The following is a 24,150-nucleotide window of genomic DNA, read 5'->3' as shown; positions in this document are numbered from 1 at the left end:
AAGGTGTCTCCCTTTCTTTTATGTTCCAGTCAAACTGTTTCCTTCCAGTACTGAGTTAAAAGAGAAACAGTTTTGTGCAAACACCATTAGAAATCCAGCAATTTTACAGCTGTAATCCTTTTGTAACTGCTAACTACTTATAACTACATGTATTTTAAAAAAGACAGTATGTATTAGTTTTAGTAAAAATCTACTAATCACCTCCCTGATAATGTGTAGTGCATCCCACTGAAGTTTCAGATAGCAAATCACAGTTTGTACAGAGAACTTCAGCTGCAGATAGATCAGGTTGGCACCCCATGATAAAGCTCTAAAAACGTGTGTGACAATTCTAGAATTTCTGTGGTTTTTTGACAAGACTGCTTCACCTGCTGAGTCTAAGGGAGGGATTGCCTCATGCCTTTGGGCATTCCTTCGTGATGGAAATAAAATTCCTTCTTTTTCTCAAAAAGCTTTTAAAATGTAAGCTTAGAGTTTAGAGAAAGTCAGAGTTTCCAGTGGCTTTTCATGAGTTTCCTATGCCAGCTAGTTGTAGTGCAAGGCACAAAGATTTTTAGTCAGTCAGCAATGAAAAAAAGGCTATGGACCAAAACAATAACAGTTATTAATACAAAGAACCCTTAGTGAAGTTTGCCCAGGCTTGCTGTTGGAAGTCTGAAGATTTCAAAGGGAAGAAATTTTATGTTCATCTTCCACATCTTGGAAAAAGCCTATCCTGCTGTCATCTTCGTTTCTGTTTTACCTCTGACATGTGCACTCATTGCCAATATATGTTGAATTATACCAAGATAATGAATAAAAGTAAAGCATTGGTATTTATGCTCACTGTCACGCTCATATTTTCAGTGCATGCAGCTTCAAAAAAAAAAATCTCCCCCTCCCCCAGTCATGTTGAAAAGTTATCAGACACCAGGGCCACAGAAGTAGACAGGATGAGACCTATTAATCTCTAATAAATGGTACAAATCCCAGGGTGTTTTTTCAGTTATTAACCAGCCAAATGTATACAAAGCCTATTCCTTTTGTAGAAGCACCTTTTAAGAACTGAGTATATATATTTTTAATATTTGGCCTTATAAATTAACTGAGAAGAAAATTTTATTCACTAATAGTTTTTTTGTGCCAAAACAGTTCACAGCAGCCAATGATCTTGTCCTTAATTGTCTGCTATTGCCATTCCTTATAAAAAAAATAGACATTTGCAATTAGTATGCGTGATGGCTGCAAAAAGATGACTTGTACAATACTCAGGAAAATACATTCTTGGAAGCCTAAGGAGTAGAAGGGCTAATTATTTCAGCTCCACTGTTCATAAATCAAAGTGAAAAAGAGATAATTGGAATAAATTAAGGTCTATCATTACACTGCTGTAAAATGTTTCAAAAGCAATATTAAATGAACTAACTGTTATGGAGTAACTCTAACTTTTTAGATGTTTTAATCTTTTAGCGAGTATTTTAAATGTCATATAGTTACCTGACCTAACAACTGGAAGAATGAGCAATCAGCTCACTGGTGAGATGGCTTAACATCTGAATAGACTGAAAATAGTCTCAGTTTGAGCTTTTTCTGTTTTATTTCTCTGTTGTGTATGGTGATAGAGGAAGCAGTCTTTCTAAGATTATACTTACTTATTTGCACAAAACAGTCCAAAAGCTAAGGTTTTCTTCAAGAGGTAATTGGAATGTGCTGCCAATGCCTTCCTGTCAACCTTTTTAAACTAAACCCATGTGGGGTGGTGATTCAGTAAATTCACACTTCATTCCAAAGTTTAAGCCTCTACAGAGGTGTGAAGTAACTGAAGGACTATGAGAGCATTTTCAGCATTTCTATGCAAATAAGCAAACAGAAAATATAATTTTGCTTCAAAACTCCTACATAATCAGAAAGAACTTTCTGTTCAGTGATTTGCAGGTCAAACAATGGAAGTGGTAAATGCTGAGTCAACTGTGGACAAAGCATCAACAAAAGAGGTAGAATTAATTTGGGGGTTGAATTTTTCACATAGACAGTATGATTTAGCTCAAAGGTGAGGGACAATTTAATATTTTAGAAATTCAGTTCACAAGGCACATTAGGGCAGTGGAAAGTTTAAAACAGTTCTTAGCTGTAGAACTATAAACTTCTATAGTGCTACAGGGGAAATAACTTGAAAGCTGAAGGAATTTGAGAAAGAAGCTCAGTAGTACCAGGGCAAGCAGCAAAGATCTGGAAAACCACAGCAATTTCTATTAATGATTGTGTAATCCATCAATGATTCCTACATGGTAGCACAGCACACAAAGGAGATCCATCTGGGTTATAGGTTTAGTCTGCTGTCTCCCACTGTAAACTGTGTCTTTGTGAGAGCAGTGCTAAATGGAAACCTTGTAGTCATTCTTTGCCCTCTCTGTGTGTTTGCCCCAAAAAAGGAGGACCCTTCTGGTCCCTATATGTGTTACCTTTGAAAAAGAACCTCATACAAGCTTCTGGGAAAGATGGAGAGGAGACAGGAAAAAGTCTTGTTCTGCACCTGTTTTACTTAAAATAGTGTATTTCACAGCATCTTTGTTCTGGAGGGAATACATAGAATGAAAGATTGAGAGATTCAGTTCGGACAGTGTAAATGCTCTGATATTTACTTTGTTCAACTACCACCATTGGCAGCAGCAACTACTGTTGAAGTAAGTGTCTCTTTTGAAAATGTGCAGGTACTCTTTAGTGTATCAAACCTATATTCTCCACTTCATTCCTCCTCCATTCACGTGTCCCCTCCCAAAAATCTAGAAGTCCATAAATGTAGCCACTACGAGCCTTCCAACTCGGAAAGTCCCAATCCCTTATGCACATACAAGACATGCCATGTGCCCATACTTACACTTCATCTGTATCCTCCTGCAGCTCCACCCTTATATTCTGACTCAAAAGGACCTGTGTTTGCAAGCTTTAAAATGTGCTAGGCAGTAAGGATTCCAAACTGTGTCTGTGGAAAAGCATCTACAAAAATGATGAAGTAACTGCCAGCACTTCACAAATCCAATTACGGTTTGGTGTCACTGAAATCTGGCAAAGATCTGATGTTCCAAAGTGTATATGATGTCTTTTAATCCAGGTCATTTTGGAATTCATGGAGAAAATATTTTTAATTTTAAAGTTAATTTTCAGCTAGTCTTAGGAAATATAGTTGCACATTTAAAAGTAGCTAAAATAAAAATATTTTTTTATAATGCACTGAAATCTGTGATTGTTTTTAACCTTGCAATATATATGTAGGTATGCACACACGCACATATATATAAGAAATCAGTCTTGAAAACTGTATTGTTTCTAGAATCAGTGATCCTGCACGCCTTTTGCCATGTCAGCTGACAATACAATACAAGTGCTGCTTAACCAATTTATTCATCTCCTGCTCCAAATCTTTTCCTCTTAGGTAGCTTGAGTAAAACTTCGCAAAACTCTCAAACTAAAAATGCTGGCTGTCAACAGAAAAAAAAAGAAGAAAGATTATATCAAAAATTATTTCTACTTCAGTGTGGCTATTTAGAAGTGAAAATTCCCTTTAAATGTTACCTTAAACATGAGATTATAGCCAGCCTTTGTAGCACTATAAAACTATAGCATCAGTAAAGACAAATTCCTTATGTTCCACTTGTCTTTCCCCATTAGTTCAGGAAATGGCCAGAACCTGGCTTCAGTAAGTCTAGTCAGCTCTACTAAAGTGCAATTTTGCTAAACTGTAAATGTTTTTCACTCTGTAATTTTTTTCCCTTTTGCATGTGCAGAAGTCATTACAGGAATAGTTACCTTTTGAGTAACATGATCTGTCCGTCTGAAGTGGCCAAAATAACCAATGTTATAAATAAATAACTGTTGTACCTCTCTCCTGGTACCTATCTGCTTTTAAAAATTCACTGTGTGAAAATACATGATACAATGAAATGTATAAAATTGTAATCAACTATAAGAATAAACTAATCCATGCAATTATGGCATATAATTTGTTGTATCCAGTGATTAGAAATTGTCTTACCTTCAAGCTGCCTTAATTACTCACTGGTTTTCCAAATTAACAAAATTAAAAAAGATTTCTTTATTAGCTTTGAAGAAATCTTAATATTATGTAATTGACCATTTTTCTGTATCTTTGTTTATAAACTACCAGCACACAATTACTTACAAAAATTGTGCAGGGTCTGGCTTCAAAGGAGTTAATTTTCTGGATAGCAGCCAGAATGGTGCTGTATTTTAGATCTGTGACTTTTGAACAGCAAAAATTTGTTTGGAAATTTTCATTTTTACATTTCTATTTTTAAGCATTTATAGTAGATTTACGTTTATTCATTACATTTAAGCTTTCTTATATGACGTTGTTACAAATCTGTCTTTTAGGTTTTAGTAAAGCTGAGATGCTTGTGTGATCATATGAATCAAAGTCTTTAAGGAAGCTTCCAAATTTACACAGATAGGCGGTTTTGTCTGTAACCCTTCCATGGGTTCCCAGCTGTGAACACACAACGTTTTCCTGTGGATAAAATACCCAAACTTCTTCTTAACAGAGCCACCACCACCGACCCTCACACCCGCTATTATATACAAAGCAGAACACAGCAACTTGCCATGATATGCCTGATTTTTTTTGTTCCCATGGTATTCTTACATTTTAAATACAAATGTAATCTCTGGTGCTTTTATGTGCCAAAAATCGTATTTTGTAATATTTTTTACATACTAAAAAAATCTTTTTTTTGGTTCAGTCTAATATTTTTGTAATTTGAGTCACTAGTAAAAAAAAGGAGAGAAGGGAATTTTGTTAAAGGTCAATATTTGTTCTTTTGAATATTCACATATCCCCAGCTGCAACTATATGTGAACTTCATTTTTAAAATGAAGAAAAAGATCTTTTGAGATTGTTTTGACACATGTAATTTATCACCTTTGTAGCCCTTATCTCCACTTCATTATTCATTTTCTACTAGTGCTATTTCTTCTGGCATATATAAATTTGGCTGCACATTCCATATGACTTCTGCCCACCTTGGTGTTACCATGTCTTCTGGAGTGCCAGATCTTCTTAATCCTGTCCTACCTTGTACTGACATTTAGGACCATTTTTAGGAATGTCTTTTGTTCACTGTGTCTGTGTAGCTAGCCGTTTCTTTGACTTTTATTGCTTTAAAAATGAAGTGATTTTTTTTTTTTTTTATTAAATTGCTAGCTACAAGGTACAAGAAAGAAAGAAAAACACATTTGCTGCCAACACTGCAACTATACTTTTGCTAAGAAAAAGTTCCTTTATGATATAACACAAATAGTTTCATGTATTCCTGGATTCTAAAATCTAGAAATTAAGATGTTTTCCTTTGTCCTCAAATTTCTTGTATTATTTTCTTGTGAACACTGTAATCACTGGACAACAATTTGCAATAATTAAGAAGTATATTGTATATACACGTTGCAAGCTTTCCACGAGAGAGCCCTCAGACAATTCATAGACTTCTGCATCACTAGTAGCCTGAAAATCCAGGATTTATCCCTACCCTGCGCAAATGTACACTAAATGTGAATCAGAAGTCCTGGGCTGTGTCTGACGTTAAAATAAGTCAGCTCTTCCAACAAGGTCTATAAAAATGATTGAAGAAGCGTACACAGTATCTGGCCAGCTATGAGGAAATTTTCTTTAGACATGGGTCATTTGAAGATATTCTCCAACATGAATTTGGGATGACAGTCCATTTCCTTCCTATGAATCTCTAGTGAGATATGTCTTAAATGCTCTGCAAGTATAATCTTAAACTGAAGTAGAAATAAAATATAATTTTTAAAAAAGAAAAATATAAATCAATAATAATAATATAATTTTAAAAATATTTCAGTCAGTCTACTATTTTTGTTATTGATATCATCAGGAGATTGTACATTTCTCCTGGAAACCACAGTAAACCTTTGTGGTGCCAAAGACAACCACTGCTGTTGCTGCTCTGTATCACTCCTATAAATTTAAAGTTGTCGCAACAAATGCATAGAATCATAGAATGGTTTGAGTTATAAGGGACCTTAAAAATCATCTAGTTCCAACCCCCCTGCCATGGCAGGGACATCTTCCACTAGACCAGGTTTCTCAAAGCCCAATCCAGCCTGACCTTGAACACTTCCAGGGAGGAGGCATCCACAGCTTCTCTGGGAAACCTGTTCCAGTGCCTCACCACCCTCATAGTAAAGAATTTCTTTCTCATATCTAATCTTCATCTACCCTCTTTTAGTTGCAGCCATCACCCCTTGTCCTATCACTGCACACCTGTGTAAAAAGTCCCTCTTCAGCTTCCAATCTGGGACTTTAGTTAAGAGATTTTGAGCTTTCTTTTGTAAGCACTTGCATGATTTATCGACCTGATTTACCGAAGACAACTTGCATAGAGTCTCTCCAACAGAGAAGTGTTTGAAAGATCGTATCACTTGTGATTTTTCTGCCCGAGTGAAAACTATCACAATAAGAATGAGGAATTTGTTGGTGGTATTTACAATGTCATTCACTTTGGCTCAGCAGCATTAAATTTGTGGAGCTCATTTTTCAGAGTCTAGAGCTAATCTTATTAAATATGATGTAGGATAAACTCAGAAACTATACTTTCATGATTGTCGATCACTGAAAGCTTACTAATACTCAAAAATTATTTATGACATTCGTTCCTTTCTCTCTTGCTTACTGTCTAGGAATGGAAATTTTTCTATTCAAATTGAAGCTCTGAGCACAAAGCTTAATTTTAGGAGATCCCTTTATTCTAAGAACATAGCGCGTGTCAGGATTCCTTCAAGCCCTTGTAGAAATGATATTTCTTCTCTTCTGTCTTGCATAGCTGTCTTGAAGTTCCTGATATCCTTATTTTTCCAAATAATGGTCAGTATGTACTGGGAGAGAAAAAGACAGGGAGAAAGCAAGCATCATTTTAGTATGTTTGGCAATCATTGACTGTGGGGTTTCAGCCATCCAACTTAATCCTTTGTACACTGAATTCCATCACTGAGACTGGAAATAGAGAAAACATATTCACCCCTATGAAGTATATACAAAGCAAGAGTAAAGATCTTCAGTTCTTCCAGAACAAACCTGTGAATATAAATCTCTGAAATCTTGGAATACTTACTGCAAAGATCAGTTCCCTTTCAATCAGATCTCTGAAGTGATGTTCAGCAGTTGTTTTCACCTCTGTGAACTACAGCAGGCCTTTTGTGGGATTTCTCCCACCCCTCCCTCAGCCTTTGCTGTATCCATGCCTCTTCTATTTCAACCCATTTTAGGATCCAATCAGGAACTTTCTCATTACTAAGAGAATCCACTCCTAGAGATCTAAAACTGTTGTTTTCATAGGTCTTACAATTGAATATTAAGTTCCTTTCTGAATTAATTTATGAAGAGCTTTATTTATTCTTTATCAAGTAAATTTTTGAGGCGTATATGACTTCTGATGGATCAGACCTCTGCTGGCATGCATTTGTCATCCTCAAAATGTATTCCTAAATCCACATCCACAACTAAGACTAGAAATAGTATTGATTTTCACTGAAAGCAAATTATAACTATATATTAATTTTCCTCTTTCCTCCCACATGATTTATAAATTTCATAGAATTCCTGTTATTGTATACACCATTTTTTCTTCTAATTGGAAATGTACAGATGATACATTTATCAGAAACCTGAAGTTTTCAAAGCCAGAACTTCTTTCCAAACAAGAGTATAACAATATAGTCAATGCTTGTAGAAAATAAGACCTGCCACCAAGTTCCGTTCTTCCTCAGAACTGACCTTTTTGTTTGTCTAACAGAACTGATAGTGATGATCTTGTTTTAAACTAAAATTACTCATTAGCCATAAAAGTGACCCCCACAACCTTCTGTTCTGTGTTTTTTTTACTTTTCTTTTTTTGACCATTTTTTTCCCCATTCCTGTCACTTAAGACTACTATGTTAATATTTTGCAGGTACATTATCACAGTCACACATTGCTGCCGCAAAATTTTTTTCTGTCTTTTTTAGGAGGAGTTTTAAAATATTCCATTTACAGTAATTGCATCAAGTAAATAAACAAAATTGATGAAGTGGGCAAAAATATTTTACAGATGTGTGTGTGAATATATGGGTTCACACACACAAAGAGATTTCTCAAGATGTTCTTCAAGATGTAAATAAGACTTCAGATAGGAAGATGCTTTGTGCTTAATGCTGCTATATAAAAATACCAAGGAAGGAGAAAAAAAAGCCTTTTCTGATGCAAAACAAAACTATGAGCAAGCGTTCTTAATGTTGTAAAGAGCATCAGGAACAAAATTAGCAAAACAAACTTCAAAGACTGTTGTAGTACCCAAAAGAAAGGCACCATTTGTGCTGATGAGCAGTGGGCAAAATCCGCTTAGCCTTTTGTTATCATCAGACAACTATTTCTGAACTGCAGAAATTAAAGAAAGGTCTTTTCTCAGCAACCTGCCAGAAATACACTGTTCTAGGCAATAATTTTGTAAGTCCTGAGGGGAAGACTGGTATGCCCTTGTAATGCTGACAGTTTCTGAAATCAGAAACACTTCCAAAATGAAAAATGTGTTGTTTATCTAGAGGTAAATATTTTATTTGTCCAATAGACTAGAAAATGACAGTAAAAAATAAATGGTGTATTTTAAAATTACTTAAGTAAAGAAAATTAATTGTGTGATTATTTAAATGATATGAATGCAAGGTCTCCAAATTAAAATAAATAAATGTAAACTGTCTTCTTTAGAATCATCTGTGTATGGATACAAAGTGAAGAGTATTTTTAGCAAATGAAATAATGGTTACAGTGTTGTGTGTTAAGTTCTTAGAAAATGCCTAGCTAGAGGGACAAGTGCATCTTATTTTTTGTTGTGCTGGTGATGAAATTTCAAAGGTCCAGTGAAGGTAATTGAGCTCTACAGTGAATAAAACAGTTCTTAGACCAATTTTCCTTTTTTCTTTCCTTAATTGTTAATATTCCTTCTCCAGAGCTACTGTGGAAAACTTTCTTTTGTCAGAAAAAAATGTTTGGTATATAACACACTTCTAATTTAGAATTTTGTTTAAATGATAATACTTTCCCATGTTGCCAGATCAAGGTCTACCCTGATCCTCTAAGAGACTATTCATGGGCAGTTAATGGAATTTACTTTGAGTCCCAGAAAACTTTTGGTCAGCAGATTTGATCAAACTTTGTAGTAATAGATCTTTATCTTCCTGGGTCAATTTTTTTGCATACATTTTGAAAAAATGTTCCCTAAAGTATAGAATATTGAGTGGGTTTAAACACAAATGTTATTCACTCAGGATGAAGTAGATAACGTTTATTATTATTTTCTTGAATTAAGTTATACAGGTTAAAAACTTCCCTTTTGTACAACAGAACTGCTATTTCCTTCTGTACAGGTAGTTTAGATTGTAGCTCATCTAGTTCTCTTCTCTTTTACTTGCTTTCTGTTTTGAGAACCTGATTTTCCTTAAGTGTTTGATTTCAGATATCTCTTTAAAAAAGTCTGTTGACTTCATGAGGGCAATCTGTGGGTGTAGGCTTGGAAACCAACAGGGAAGAGGACATCAGATTTTGCATCATCATCATCTATTCTGTTGGTCTTTCTGAACTCAAAAATAAATACAGTTTTATGTTAATGTATTGATTAAAAAATATAATTAAATTTATCCCCATTTCTAGCAAAAAATTTCGTGAGCTTTTCTTTTTTTCATCTTTTTAACCAGTCTTAGATAGTTCCTCCCTCATAATGCATGCAGTTGCACTAGTAAGTAATATGTATGGCTTGTCTAAAGGAAGAAAATAACATACAGGAAGCCAGGTTGTTAGTTTACCTTTTGTTGGCAGCTCCACACTAGCATCTTGCTTGGCTATTCTTTGTGCATAGGATATACAAACTACCTTGTTCTATCTGAAGGGTGGAAAAAAATCATATCTTGCAAAAACAATTTTGAAGATGCAGTGTTAGAATTCACGTGACTTTGGAATTTTGTATGGAATATCTAGTCCATTATTAATTCATACTTTACTTGACTAGAATTTTCCATAAAAATAGCACTGCTTCTTCACTAATTTTTTGTAGCTACAGCTCTCAGTATTATCTTTCAGTCTGAATAACTACTGGAAATGCAGTATTACTACATGATAAACACAAGGTTTTCAAATGCAACAAATGAAAATAAACTTTTTTCATACAGAGCTGCCCAAAGTTCTGCCTTGAATTTCAATTCTTAGTGAATTTTTTTTTCTTCTGACTTTTGCTTTAGTATGTTTTGCACAATAACCTTACATAAATCTCACAGTATTACAAAGGCAATAAATAAAGGTAAGACGAATTGGGCCTAACTGTGGTATAGTTAATTCAAGTAATAGTGCTTCAGTAGGCCTGAATTTCTGCCTGGGTTATCCACCCAGGACCCATGCTCTAATGTGTGAAAAACTGTGTAACATAGGTGATGTACCATTCACTTGCATAGCTTTCATAGTTCCTGTGGGCACACACAGAAATACTTTTAAAATTCATATTTTAAAACCGGGAAATTTCATAAACTTTTCAAATGGATAAATGTGGCATGCTTACTAGCCACATTCTATTATATGTAGTATTTCTTGAGAAATATTTGTTATAATTTGCAAATAGAATGTCTGAATGAGTGATATTAAAAGTCATATGATGTGATTCCATCTCGATGTTTTGCATTAGACTACTTTGTTAGTTCTAACAGACTATGTCAAATACTTTAACAGTGACATGAAAATGTAGTTCACTAAGTTATAGTGATAACAAAGTTGCTTTTGGAAAATTCATTTGTAAGATTTTCATGCAGTTCTTAGAGCTCTGCAAAACCCTAAGAAAATAAAGATGAAAGGCAGACTCTAAAGAGCTTATATTTGTCTTTTTGATGACTCTCTAGCCTTGAGAAAATACTGAAGCTGATCATTATGGTTGGAAAAATACACTTTTTATGGAAAGCCAAGTGAATTTGTGGTTTTCTGCTAAAGCTGCCCTTTGACATCTGTGAAAACCATCTTCAGAGATCCCTGAAAATTCTGGGAAGGACATCCCTCTACTTTTAACTCTGTTTTGCATGGAGATTTATACAACATTCTTCTCACCATCCAGGCACTTGCAGCAGTGCTAGCTGCTCCTCTAAACAGTTATTTTAATTTCTGACCACAAAGAGCAATTTTAGTAGCCTCTACAGCTATGTGATACTTGAACTTATTATAACGACTTGGAGAAAGACACAATCACATTTCAAGAATGATTGTAGCTCTTACATCTTGATATGGTGTTAGTCATTTAAACTTCTGTTTTCCAAATCTGGGCAAATTTTTGTAAGGCTGTTTTTGGATACTATGCTTTCTTTCTGATAGAATGCTTATGGTGAATGTGAAGTTCAGATTGTAGGTACCTAGATTTACGTGTGAAAATACAGTGTATCTGTGGGTGTAAACTGTCTATCTTCTGCTATAGTTAATGGAGATCTAGTCTACACATATAATGGAGTCTAGAAGAAAATTTTGCTTACCCCTACAGAGCTCTGGCACTGGTCATCTTAAATTCTCTAGACTCCTACTGATTGTATGGACTAGATCTCTGCTGGCAAAAATAGCAGCTTAGATGTTTAACTCATGTGCAGGCATGCATAGTTATGCATAGAAATGTAGGGGCCTACAGGAAAGGAATACTACTTGTAGAGAGTGATTTGGAAGGTGTTTTATTGTTGAGCGTGACGTTATATGACATGGAATATCCGTTTGGTCAGCTGTCCCAGCTGTGTCACCTCCCAAGCTCTTTCTTGCCCCCAGCCTACTCATGGGCAGGGCAGAGTGAGAAACAGAGAAGGCCTCGATGCTGTGCAACCACTCTTCAACAATATCTAAAATGTCAGTGGGTTATCAACACTTTTGTTCACAGATCTAAAACACAGCACCATACAGGCTGGTATGAAAAAAATTAACTCCTTCCCAGCCAAACTCAGTATACTACTCATAAAAAAAGCACTACTGAAGTATTATTATTCTTATTTCTCTGAACTATATGTCACAGTGTGTGGTTGAAAATCTTGAAAATCTGCTCACAGGCTGCAGATTCCCACTTGCAATAACTGTAAAATAAATTATTGGAAATGTGAAGATTTGGTCTCATGTCTTGCAGACTTGAGTTGCACAGGATCCCAGTACGCACTCTGACAAATGCCTTTATATACTGTCTGATAATGTGCATGATTTCACTGCATAGAAGCGACAAGAGGGTTGAGATTCTCATGAATATTAATCAGGGATTAATGAACAGTGGGAGGCTTATGCATATCAATCTATGTGAGAGGAAACTTTGCATTAAATATACCACCACCTATCTATAAATCATTTGGGAAAAGTGAAGATATTCTCAAGTATCACTTGTTTTCCAACAGCCTAATCATAAAAAAAAAAGATAACAGTACATAGGTGACAGACACAGTTTTGTCCCATATGATTTCAAATGGCTGCATTTTTTTTAATCTTTTTAGAAAACTAAGTGCTTTTGAAAAGTTAGAAGATTATGGTAGCTTTGGGAGTTGAGTTCAGCTATCCACAGAACAGAATGAAACATAGTGCAGACTTCTTTACTCAGATTTGATAGCTTTGTTTTACTTTGGATGTAAAAAAAAAAAAGGATAGTGAAAGCCCAGCCCCTGCTCTCGCTGATTTGTTTTACTGACACCTCCAACAAAACTCTCTTACTAATAAAACTTCTGTGAAATGTCCCTATTACACTGGGCCCACAGACACCACTAGAGGACAACGTTTTGTTACAGTTCCGGTAAATCACCCTCTTTTGTTACATATTGCTTTTTTGGGGTCCCCCAATCTACCAACCTGTGTAGTCCAAAGCTGCCTTTAGCCTTAGTGACTTGTAATACTGTTTTCTGACAGATTTGGTAAGTACTATTTTTTTACAGTTACTCTTGCCTCCTCATCAGCAAGATGAAGGCCAACCTGGCAATGAAAGCAGAATTAATAATCTGACACTGGCATGCTGAGAAGTTTCTTAACACTGGACAGAACCGAAGTACAGACAGATTCACCTGGTGGTTAGAAGGCAGCAATTGGGTTATTGGACCGTGGGCTAAAATTTATTTGCAGCTGATCGTTGCTATGTGGAAGCAGATAACTGTTCTGAAGCAGGTGTCTCTGATCTATCACTGTTCCTCCAACCTATCCACCGTGATCTTCTACATTTAGATCAATAAACCTCAAAGGAAGGATCATCCCAGCTTCAGAACATCTTTCTTCCAACATCAAGTTAGAGTTGTATAGTTGTAGCATTATACAAGCAATTCACAAACTTCCTGAGACCAGTGTGATGTCAAGGCGGAAGTTTATTTTGAAGATATATGTGCGTGCATGAATGATCAGTAATTGTAAAAGTTATTAATAATTCACATATGAAATTCACAAATAATTAAGAACAGAAGCAGTGTAAGATTTTTTTTAGAAAACAACTGTTTTCTGTACAGTGGATGTAAAAGTGGCATCTAAACCTCAGGCCTACAGAAAGACAGATTCTTGTGCATACCACTTGTGTGAGCATGTGTATGTGAGCTAAGCTATTGTGTCAAATCACAATCAATGAGATTTGAAACACTTGGCTGCTTCTTAGAATGTCGGTATCAAATGACTGAGTAGTGTAACATTAAAATCAGCTGTACTTATGCAATTTTGATTGTATTAACAAACCCAAAAAAATGGCATTTAGTATATTCACAGGCCAGAAGAGATCACAAGATCATTTTCTCTGAATTTCTTAATATACCACAGATTGTAAACATTTCATTAGTCATCCAGAGATTCAGATAATGAATCTGTTACTTCTAAATCTACATCTACTTGGGTTTGGCCAAATCTTCAAAAAATAAGCATAATCTTTACCTGGAGATTCCCACTAAAGAAAATTCATCACCTCTGTGGTAGTTTTTTGCAAGGGTTTATCGTCCCCATTGTTCGAAAAAAATGACCTATTTCTAGTTTAAATTTGTCTTGTTCAGTCTGCAATCATTATTATAAATCCTCTGTGAAATTAAAGACAACGTTACTAAACAGTATGTTCTCTCCATTCAGGTGTGTATATGTTGTAAATAAGTCACATCTCAATTATATTTTTGGTAAGTTAAATACATTGGACTCTGTCAGATTCTTGCTTAAAATCATTGTCTCCATCCCTCAAATAGTTTTCAGGTTTTTCTTTGCCCCGTATTTTTTATTATTCCTTTTTAGAAGGGCAGAAATAAAACAACATAAACATTCTTCATTTGATATCCTCAATGTAGAGCACAGATATCAGACTGTTCCTTTATTCTTACTCACCTCTATATATTCCTCCAAGGACTTTACCAGGGCTTTAGAGTCTTTTTTTATTCACTCAATAGGCTCCGATCCCATATAGACCTACATGACTGCTATGGTCCTTAAATCCCTTCATAGTCGCTACTTTTCAGTATATCATTCTACATGCATTTCCTGCGTTCCTCATTCACAAGTAAAGCTGCTCAACTTTACACTTGGCTACGTTTGAACACATTTTGCTTAAATGAGCAACTAATATAATGACTATCCTGTCATTATTTACAGCCTTAGTGTGATGAACACATATTTACATCCAAACTGCCTGTGAAAATTTTGTGAGGTATCAGGTTTGATACCAAGGAGAACTTCCCTGCAAAGTGATGATTCTGCATTGACAACTACTTTTTATTGCAGAGAAATTATTTTTCCTTCAGACATATGTTTTTATTTCCAGAAAGATATGCCCTACTGATATTCAGTTACCTTCAGTAAGGTTTTCTAATTAAAAAAAAATTAGATTAGATTTGTCTGACAAGGTTCATTTTTCCATAAATCCATGTTGACTGCATTATGTTCATGTTTTTCTGTAGTTGATTCTCATATCATCTATTTTATTATTTCCCTGGGATATACATCAAGCTATTCAGCTTAGCTGGGATACCTGACTTGACTTTATTTCAACAATCCTCTTTCAGGCTTTCCAAATTTTCCTGTTATTCTGAGATTTATTAAAATGTTAAGAGCTAGTCAACTGTTTAAGAATTATCAGAAACAAATTATCTAACTTCAGAGATATATGTTCCTACAAAAAAGCTGTTTATTGTCTTCCTCAGTTGGTAGTGGCCTGGAAAATACTTCCTTATCTTTAGATGAAGTATAATTTCTCATTCTTTGTTTTGTTTTTTTTTTTACTTTTTTTTTTTTTGTTTTTTTTTTTACACTGTAACAGATATGGAATCCTGAGCTTTCTGTATCAGTTTCCTTCATTCCGCTTTTCCCTGCTGTATCTTCTCTCCAGAGCTTCCATCACTTTTTCCATCCTTAGGCCTCTAACTAGCAATTCTCATAGACCGAGATTTAGACACACAAGCCTCACAGGCACATGAACAAACAGACCTCTCTCTTGATTTGTTCAGCTTCTCAAAACCCCAGCCACACAGCTCTCACTGAGACAGGCAGACAAAAAAATATATCAAACACACAGCTTGCCAAATCCTTTTACGTTCAAGATGACTGGCAGCTTTGAAACTATCTTTTTTGCCACTTCTTTTTCATCTCTATTGTTGGGCTGTTTGGGTATTTACATCTCTGTCCAGCTTTACTGAATTTTAATTGGGGCACTGAAAAGTTACAGGCAATATGACAGGCTGAGAAAGAATTGTTTGAACAATAGTATTGATAAAATCCTATTAGTTCTAATAAATTACTTTTGGCAGCCATATTTCTGGTTCTGGGGAAGGGCAGGTCCTTCATGAAGAACCAGCTTCCCACTTTGGATCTTCTCTCCCACCCAGGTCCAAAGTTCTGTCTAATTATAATGTTCACAAATATTATTTTGACGAAGCGTTTCCTATATTCTTGTTCAAAAGGATATATTTTAGTTGTCTGCACTTGCTCCCATCTGTCTTTTTCGGACCGCAGTTGCAATGGTAACCTGTAGCATGATCAGTTAGAAACTGTGTTGGGCCTTTGATAACCTGTATTTTTATCCAGACTTTGCCAATAGATCATTATATAGCCTTAGGCAAGTCATTCAGCTGCTTTCTTCACTTGCTGTAATATTTGTAAAGTAAAAACTGCTACTTAAGTTCAATGGATTATTCTGGTTGCATACCTGTTCTTTTTGTAGACTCACCTCCAAAAACATGAACTTCTAGACTAGCATTACATTTGTGTCCAAAGTGGTAGGTTTTTAAAGTTTGAACTAGAAAACATTATAAAGCAAAAAGTCTTTATCATGTTCACGTTACAAAAAAGTAGAATTATATTTTTCCTGGGCTAGAGAAATTGCTACTTAAAGAAAGGACTGAGGGCCTATCTCACAAAAAAGGTTTTCAAAATTCAGAAATGAGCAGAACACAATGAAGAACATGGATAGCTGTAAATATGTTTGAGTCCACAAAGTTATCTTGTAAATGGATATTCAGGTATAGCTGATTACCAGAATATATATGATTAGCTGCTGCAGCAGAAGATTATAAAACCAAGTGTCTTAATAACTTCAGAGCAAGGTACGGTAGACCTCCTAAGTGCAACAAATCCAACATCAGGATGGGGTTGTTGCAAGCTTGAAGGCAGTTTCTTTAGTCTTCACATAAACTCAATTACTAAAGCTGAAGCCACTATTTAAACTGCAAGAACAATCTATGCAAGATACTGTAAGCTTTTTGCTTGTGGCTTTCAGACTGGGAACTAAATGTTACAAAGGGATAGATAAAGCTGCACGAGAAACTAGAATGCTTTGGAAAGTTGTGGTTGAAATACTTGAGACAAGATACGTTATCAGCTGGTTTATGTTTTAAAATGCGTTTGCTGATCTGCTTTAGACTAAGGATTTGATTAAGCCTGAAGATCTGGACTCCCTTGCTATAGACAAACATCCTTTTTTTTAAATCTACGTGTGCTAGTGTGAAAGTTTATATCCACATTCTTCTCTGGCTCCTAAACTATTTCATTCATACCAACCTGGTTAGTCAACAGACACTACCTAAAACATTTAAATCATTCCACAATAACTAAATTCATCTTAATGGCATGCACTGGGGAGTGCTTGTGCAAACTTCTCAGCTAGCAGAATTTAGGGAATTCGTCCAGCAGAAGCTACCACCAGGCAGTGAGAAGCTGGAGGACAAATCAATGGCAGCATCCTCCTCTACAGGAAAAGCTAGTTGTTGAGTGTGAGTCTTTCCACACCTTCAGCTGATGTAACACTGAGGGAAGGTATGTAAGATCTTACCTTTAATTTAATTTTAGATAATATATTCACTGTTTTGGTAATCAAGGGTTTTATGCAACCAAAGTTAACATAAGCTGACTGTACCTGTGGCTCAAAAACATATTATTGCTGTGAATAATATTTGAGAAGCAAAGGTTAATAACTTATGTATTCCTCTTTAAATCAATGACATCTGAATGGAAAAATATCACATAAATTGATTGTTAACACTGCTTAATCAAGTACTCATAAGTAAGGCAGATTTCTTTGATTCAAACTGATTTAAATCCTTCATTTTAATTGTGATTTAAATCAGCAAGTAAGAACTGCTGATTTAGATAATTGATGCTAAGCTTCTTTTGCGTTTGTATTCTACTTCAGAAGGAAAGGGTCATTTTCATCAGCTGAAATAATCTTTAAAATAAATATCTTTTCAAGCAGCACAAAGATTTCCTCTTATTACTTGTCAGGTTGATGTGTGATATATGAAAACAGTTGTTTCAGAGTTTGTCAAGTTTAAAGTATGTTCATTTAGGTTCTTAAACTTGTTTTGTGGTAGAAAATGGTTAAAAATTCATTACATTTTTTTAAATTACTTGTATTTTCTCTGAGTGCAGCTCAGAACGTATAGCAAATTTTTAAGTCTTTTTTCTGAATTAAATAAAGGTACCGTGAAATCTAGTGGACACACATATACAACTAAATGTATCAAATATGTTTGAATGTTAAATGATTGATAAATTACAGAAAACAAGTTTAGCTGTGTTTAATATAGTTTCTGAGAACAGTAGGCCAAACTTTTAAAAGTATTAATTTATTTAATAATATAGATGGGATCTGATGGGATTTTCAAAATCACATAATTACTTTTGTGTGTGTTTATGTACATCTGAAAATGACAGTTGGATATAAGTCTGTGTTTTAAGTACCTACAGAAGTTAAAAACAGCTTTGTGAGAGCTTTTTCTTTCTCTTTTAAATAAGATTTCCTATTTTTCCCCATTACTTTGTATTAGTGTACTGGAAGAGAAAAATAATGCTTTCAAACCCAAAGTCATCTTACCAAACTCAAACAAAAAAAAGTTTCTTTGCATTCACTATTGAAATTGAGAACAAAAGTAATTAGATAAAAGAGTGTCTGCACTGTGTACTTCTCTTAAAATAGATTAAATTACTGTACTAGCTGAAAATAAAGTATTTAATGTATTTAGTACCAGCCACCACATTGACTTGAAATTAGATGTTTTCTCTTGTCTTCACATACCTTTAACTCATTAAAATAATATGAATTGAAAAGGGTTCATGAGCACCATATTTATTTTTTAATTTATGAAAATGACATCACTAATTGATACTAGATTTCTCTTTTAACACAGATATTTATAAACTTAAATGTAATTTAAGTACGATTCTTCTAAGAACAGAAGTTTTAAAAATCACATAGAATAGGAGCAGACCTAAGTAAAAAATCAATTTTTCTTTGAAAATAATAATTTTTACCTATTTACCTTAGAAGTCAAGTAATTTTAGTATATTCCTAACATTCACCAATTCGTGTTAGTGAATTAATAGATTAACTCACTTTTAAACGAGTTTATCCAAGCTTGGATTAACCAGTAGAATTTTTTTCCCCTGTGTTACACCATTCCACAACAATCACAGATTCTCCCATGTATCCAGTTTGTCCCTCTAAAAATACCCTAATCTCTCTTTCACGTACCAACCGTCTTCTTGCACAGCAGTATGTCCGCTTTTCTCCACATTCCCCCTTTATGTTTTCTAACTTGCCACTTGTACATGCTAATTCTAAGTCACAGGCTGAATTCCTGCTGAGTCCACGCTATGCTTCCCTCTGCAGGAGCACAGTTGTCCTCCACTTAGCTACCAAACCAAATCACCAGAAACCCCACACACACATTACAACCTCTGCTCCTCAGATTTGGCCAATGGATTCCAAAGCAGTAACACTGGAGTAGAGCAAGGATGCAGAGAGCACAGTCTGCATGGAATTATATGAACCTGATTGTATCAGAAATAGGACTGAAGATTGATTATACAAAAAAACTTTAATGGGTCAAGAAGTTTGAATGAGTTTATATTGTGTATAATATTAACTCCAACATAACTTTCTGTATTTGTTTTTGTTGCTTTTAAGTTTTCTGATTTTTTAGTACTTGATTTAGCGGGTTAGAGATTTCAATTTTGTGTTGCATTTGATATTAATGAAACCAACACTGATGACAATGTCTATGCCTCAGTCAGTTGTCATACAGGAAAAGTCCTTTTAAGCTGCACTGGGTTTTCTGGTTATTGTTTTACAGAAGTAAAGATTAAGTAGAAGATATGTGTAAGCCATCCTTCAGAATGTTGTGAACACTCTTGGACAGTTCACTGATTGTTGCTTTACATTGGAGGCTGTTATGTAAAAGACAATCAATAAGCTAATTCTATTGTCCTTTTCTAACCACTGTTCATGTCTGTAATGTTGGTTATTTAACACTGAGATATACCATAAACATTTGAAATGTCAGAATGCTGCTTACTATTTAACCTCTGTTACAGGAGGATTCTGTGCATAATAGAGTACAAGTATGTTTCTTGTGACCGAAAAATGCTTACTACATAATAACAGAATCAAGAATCAATGACTTTATGTCTGCCCAAAAAGATTAAGAAATTTTTATATCACCAAAACAGCTAAAAACCATATTCTGCCTGATGATCCTAGTCTTCCTCTATGACAGAAAAACAGACCTTGTGAACAGAAAAGTAATAGTCAAGTTATCTTGACTTAACTTTTGTAAAGGCTCACTCACCCTTTTTCTAAGCAAGACAATTTCACAGAATCACAGAATCACAGCATGGTAGGGGTTGGAAGGGACCTCTGTGGGTCATCTAGTCCAACCCTCCTGCCGAAGCAGGGTCACCTACAGCAGGCTGCACAGGACCTTGTCCAGGCGGGTCTTGAATATCTCCAGAGAAGGAGACTCCACAACCTCCCTGGGCAGCCTGTTCCAGTGCTCCGTCACCCTCAGAGGGAAGAAGTTCTTCCTCATGTTCAGACGGAACTTCCTGTGCTTCAGTTTGTGCCCATTGCCCCTTGTCCTGTCACTGGGCACCACTGAAAAGAGTCTGGCCCCATCCTCCTGACACCCACCCTTGAGATTTATTAGGTCCCCTCTCAGCCTTCTCTTCAGGCTGAACAAGCCCAGCTCCCTTAATTCAGATTACATATATTTATAAGTGGCTGAATAATCAAAGACAAAAGTGATGTCATAATCAGCTCAACTCGTAATCACAGGAAGTCTGATTCACACTGGCCCTTCTTTGGATGGGAGTTGGACCAAATGAAATCCAGAGGTCCCTTCCAATCAAAATCGTTCTGTAGTTCCATGATCCTATGATACTGAAGCAGATGCAAGGATTTTGGAAGGTCGGGCTAAAATTAAAAATGTTCTTATATCGTTTCAGTAGGAAGTGCAAATATAATTCACCCTGTCTTATATTGGAGGAACGCACTGAACAATGTCCTGAAACCTTTTTTGACTGTTACTTTGGTGGTTCACTGATGAGTAAATATATTGGAGTTGCAAAGTATAGTGTGAAAATTTTCTGCTGTTGTAAACTCAATTGTTGGAACATTCTGGCTGTCATAGTGCTTTATATGAACAGGATGAGAAAGGTATTTTTAGATTATATGTCAGCACGCAGCTTTATTCTTGGGATCAAAGATTCAGGGGAAAATGTTGTGTTAAGAAATGTACCAAAGGAAAACAACTGTTTGGGAAAAGTGCTGTGAAAGCTGCTTAGATTATAAGTAAAACTAATGTACTTTCATAGGAGTCCAGCTTATTTAGAGTGGTGGGTTTTGCATATATACAGTCAACTGATTATGCAGTCAGAACTTACATGTTAACATTAGAGAGTAGTCATATAGTTTATATTTAAAATGTTATAAACACTCAGCTCTAGTACTTTAAAGTTTAAACATATTCATGTTCAGTGATAATTCCTTGATGTATGGAAAGACATAAAGGGTCATTTAAATTGTAAGAAATATAGGTCTTAGATAGTTGGGAAGCATAAACCTCAATCCTTTTAATATATTAACTTCTATTGAATTAAAATGAGGAAAATTCAGATAATTATCTGAATAACAATGAGTGCTGGATTAAGTTGATATTCCCAAGAAAGTCGAAGAACTGTATGAAGTGAATTAAAATACATGCAATGTACTATCTATTGATATTGAGTCTTTTTCTCCTTCCTGGCTTTTGTAAAAGTTGTAACTGAATAGATGTGCTCAGAGTAACTTTTACCTTTTCCCCTATGTCATTTGGAAAAAAACACTTTTCCCATTAATCAGATAAATGGTTTTTAGACATTTTACTTGATGCACTCTAATTGCAAGAACACTAAAATTTAAATATTATAAACTGCTTAATATCTGAAACATCTGAAGCTGAGATGTATAGCAATACACTGCTGCACATATTAACTCATCTACTTTGCTTATAGTGTCTTTCCCAATCTGTACGTAATGCACACTATAGTTCTGACTTTCTTTAATTTTGTGCTTTTCCATCCAGGTTTGGATTTATTCTTCATAAGGATGAGCCTGTGCTCCAGAAAATTGATCTAGAAACTATGTCGTACATAAAGACTATTAGTTTAAAGGATTATAGCTGCATTCCTCAGTCACTGGCTTATACACATCTTGGAGGATATTTTTTTATCTGCTGTAAGCCTGATACCACTGGGGCTGTCCTACCACAGCTTATAGTGGATAGCGTTACTGATTCTGTGATTGGATACAATGGAGACATAACAGGCACACCACGTATCTCTCCAGATGGACACTACCTTGTCAGCATTGATGATGCAAAAGGTCTCATGAGGATCCAGTCCATAACAATGAGAGGAGAAATACAGGATGCATTTGACATTCACACTAATTTGCACATATCTGATGTAGCTTTTCAGCCATCATTCACTGAAGCTCATCAATACAATGTCTACTGTAGCTCCAGCACACAAACTGATGTTCTCTTTGTGGAGCTCTCCTCTGGCAAAGTTAAGATGGTGAAGAGTCTGAAGGAGCCTGTCAAGGCAGGTGAATGGCCTTGGAACAGTAAGAATCGTCTCATAACAGACAGCGGTCTTTTTGGTCAGTATCTCATGACCCCTTCCAAGGAATCTCTGTTTATCCTGGATGGACGGCTCAATAAGTTAAATTGTGAAATCACTGAAGTTGAGAGAGGCAACACAGTAATTTGGGTCGGAGAAGCATAAGGATCTGTGTTAGAGGTTTACCAAATTAATAGTTTTACAGTACATTGCACTTAAATTACACCATTCTTCAAATTTGCACAATTTTATTTTAAATTGTTAGACCCTTCTATACCTGCTTTTTCTTTGGCTGAACACAATTTGAATCAACTTCCAAATAAAAGTTACTAAAACAACAGCTATTTGATAATGGTACTGCTTATTAATTATCGACTGAGATTGTGTTGTTTCACTGAAATTACTAAATATTGAAATTGATGATAAATATCATACGTTATTTTAAAAGAAGTAGGAAAAAAAACTAAAAAGCTTTAGGCAATTTAATATGATACTTCTCATTTGTAAGTGGAAGATTAAATATGATTCAAATTTTGGTTTGGTTTGCTTCAGACACAAAAGAAGAGCTGTTGTACGACCTTTAACTCCTTAAACTGAAATGTTATGTCCTGTTCTGTCCAGTCCACTGTTTAATCTTCTTGTGCCTTGGAGTGAAAGTCTCACAAAGGTAAAGCATAGAAATTGTATAATTTATTCCCGCTGTGGCTCCAGGATTCCTTGTCATTGGGAAGAAAGTTTTGATATGAAATTTCTGGTCTCAAGTTGTGGAACATACATGGATAGAAAAAAAAGGAGAAATTATATTTGCAGTGTTTTCTAATCACTGCAATTTGGATTTTATTTTCATGGTGAGTCTAAGTTGACAGAGGTGCTTGCAGAAGCTTAACTGTTTTTTAGAAAAAAATAGATGTTAGGTTTTTCAGCTATCACAGGTTTTCCATCAGCAAGGAGTTTCAGTTCTACTAAAGAGAAATATTGCACTTATCCTTTCAGAGTAAACTGTGTTCTAAAAACCTGGCATCTCAAAGCTTTGCTTATATCATCGAGGAAACTGTTATGTAAAAACAAACAAAATGCATTTTAAGAAACAGAAAATGCAAAGAACTGAAGTCTACAACCAGTAGATAACATTTTTGCTTGTGCATTGTACCATTGATTAGCTCAACAGGTTTTCTATTCCATGCACCCAATTGGATTAGTGCAAAAAACAAACAACAAAAACTTTGTATTTTTTATAGTTTGTTTACTTAGAATTCTAATACTAACAATGCTTAATCATGTAAATGGGAAACATGAATTCCTAGAAGTAGAATAACAAGTCAGTAGGATCAGAAAGCCAGCAGTAAACAACTATCCAGACTTAGAGCAATGTCTTTAAAAGTTTGGAAATATTTTTATTTTTATTGTGTTTTTGCTAAAGAATGCTTATCAGCTCTTAAACTGACCTCCATTTACTGAAGGCAATCAGAAAAAAAAAAATCTTTTTTTAAACAAAATTTTACTGCAATTTAGATTGTGTAAAATTGCTTAGAAATCTGGAATTTTCTAGCATTGTAATCTTGTGTGCATTTAGCATCCTGCCCTGTGTGGTACAGTAGATCTCTCTTTAGCTTGAGCAAACCTCCTGGTAGGTAGATTTAACTAAGACAAGAGTCTGCTTACATTTCTAGCTACTGAATCTGTTTTCTTTTTTATCAACTTTTCTCCATTGTGAGCAAACAAGAATCATGTAAACTGTCTGTTAC

At 35.1% G+C, this 24,150-nt stretch overlaps 1 protein-coding gene across 4 annotated transcripts in view; it reads left to right on the top strand.

Moving 5' to 3' along the window:
• FSTL5 (follistatin like 5) overlaps positions 1-23,745 on the top strand; it is a 318,510-nt gene extending 294,765 nt beyond the window's left edge. For all 4 annotated transcript variants that reach the window (XM_075421652.1, XM_075421651.1, XM_075421650.1 and 1 more), the window contains one exon: positions 21,868-23,745. In XM_075421652.1, the coding sequence (XP_075277767.1) occupies positions 21,868-22,570 (703 nt within the window). In that variant the 3' untranslated portion in view covers positions 22,571-23,745. The remainder of the gene's footprint in view (positions 1-21,867) is intronic.
• The last annotated feature ends 405 nt before the right edge of the window (positions 23,746-24,150 follow it).

Source organism: Opisthocomus hoazin, chromosome 5 (assembly GCF_030867145.1).
Source record: "Opisthocomus hoazin isolate bOpiHoa1 chromosome 5, bOpiHoa1.hap1, whole genome shotgun sequence".
Taxonomy (NCBI): Eukaryota; Metazoa; Chordata; class Aves; order Opisthocomiformes; family Opisthocomidae; genus Opisthocomus; species Opisthocomus hoazin.
This window is presented reverse-complemented; position numbering and strand designations above follow the sequence as displayed.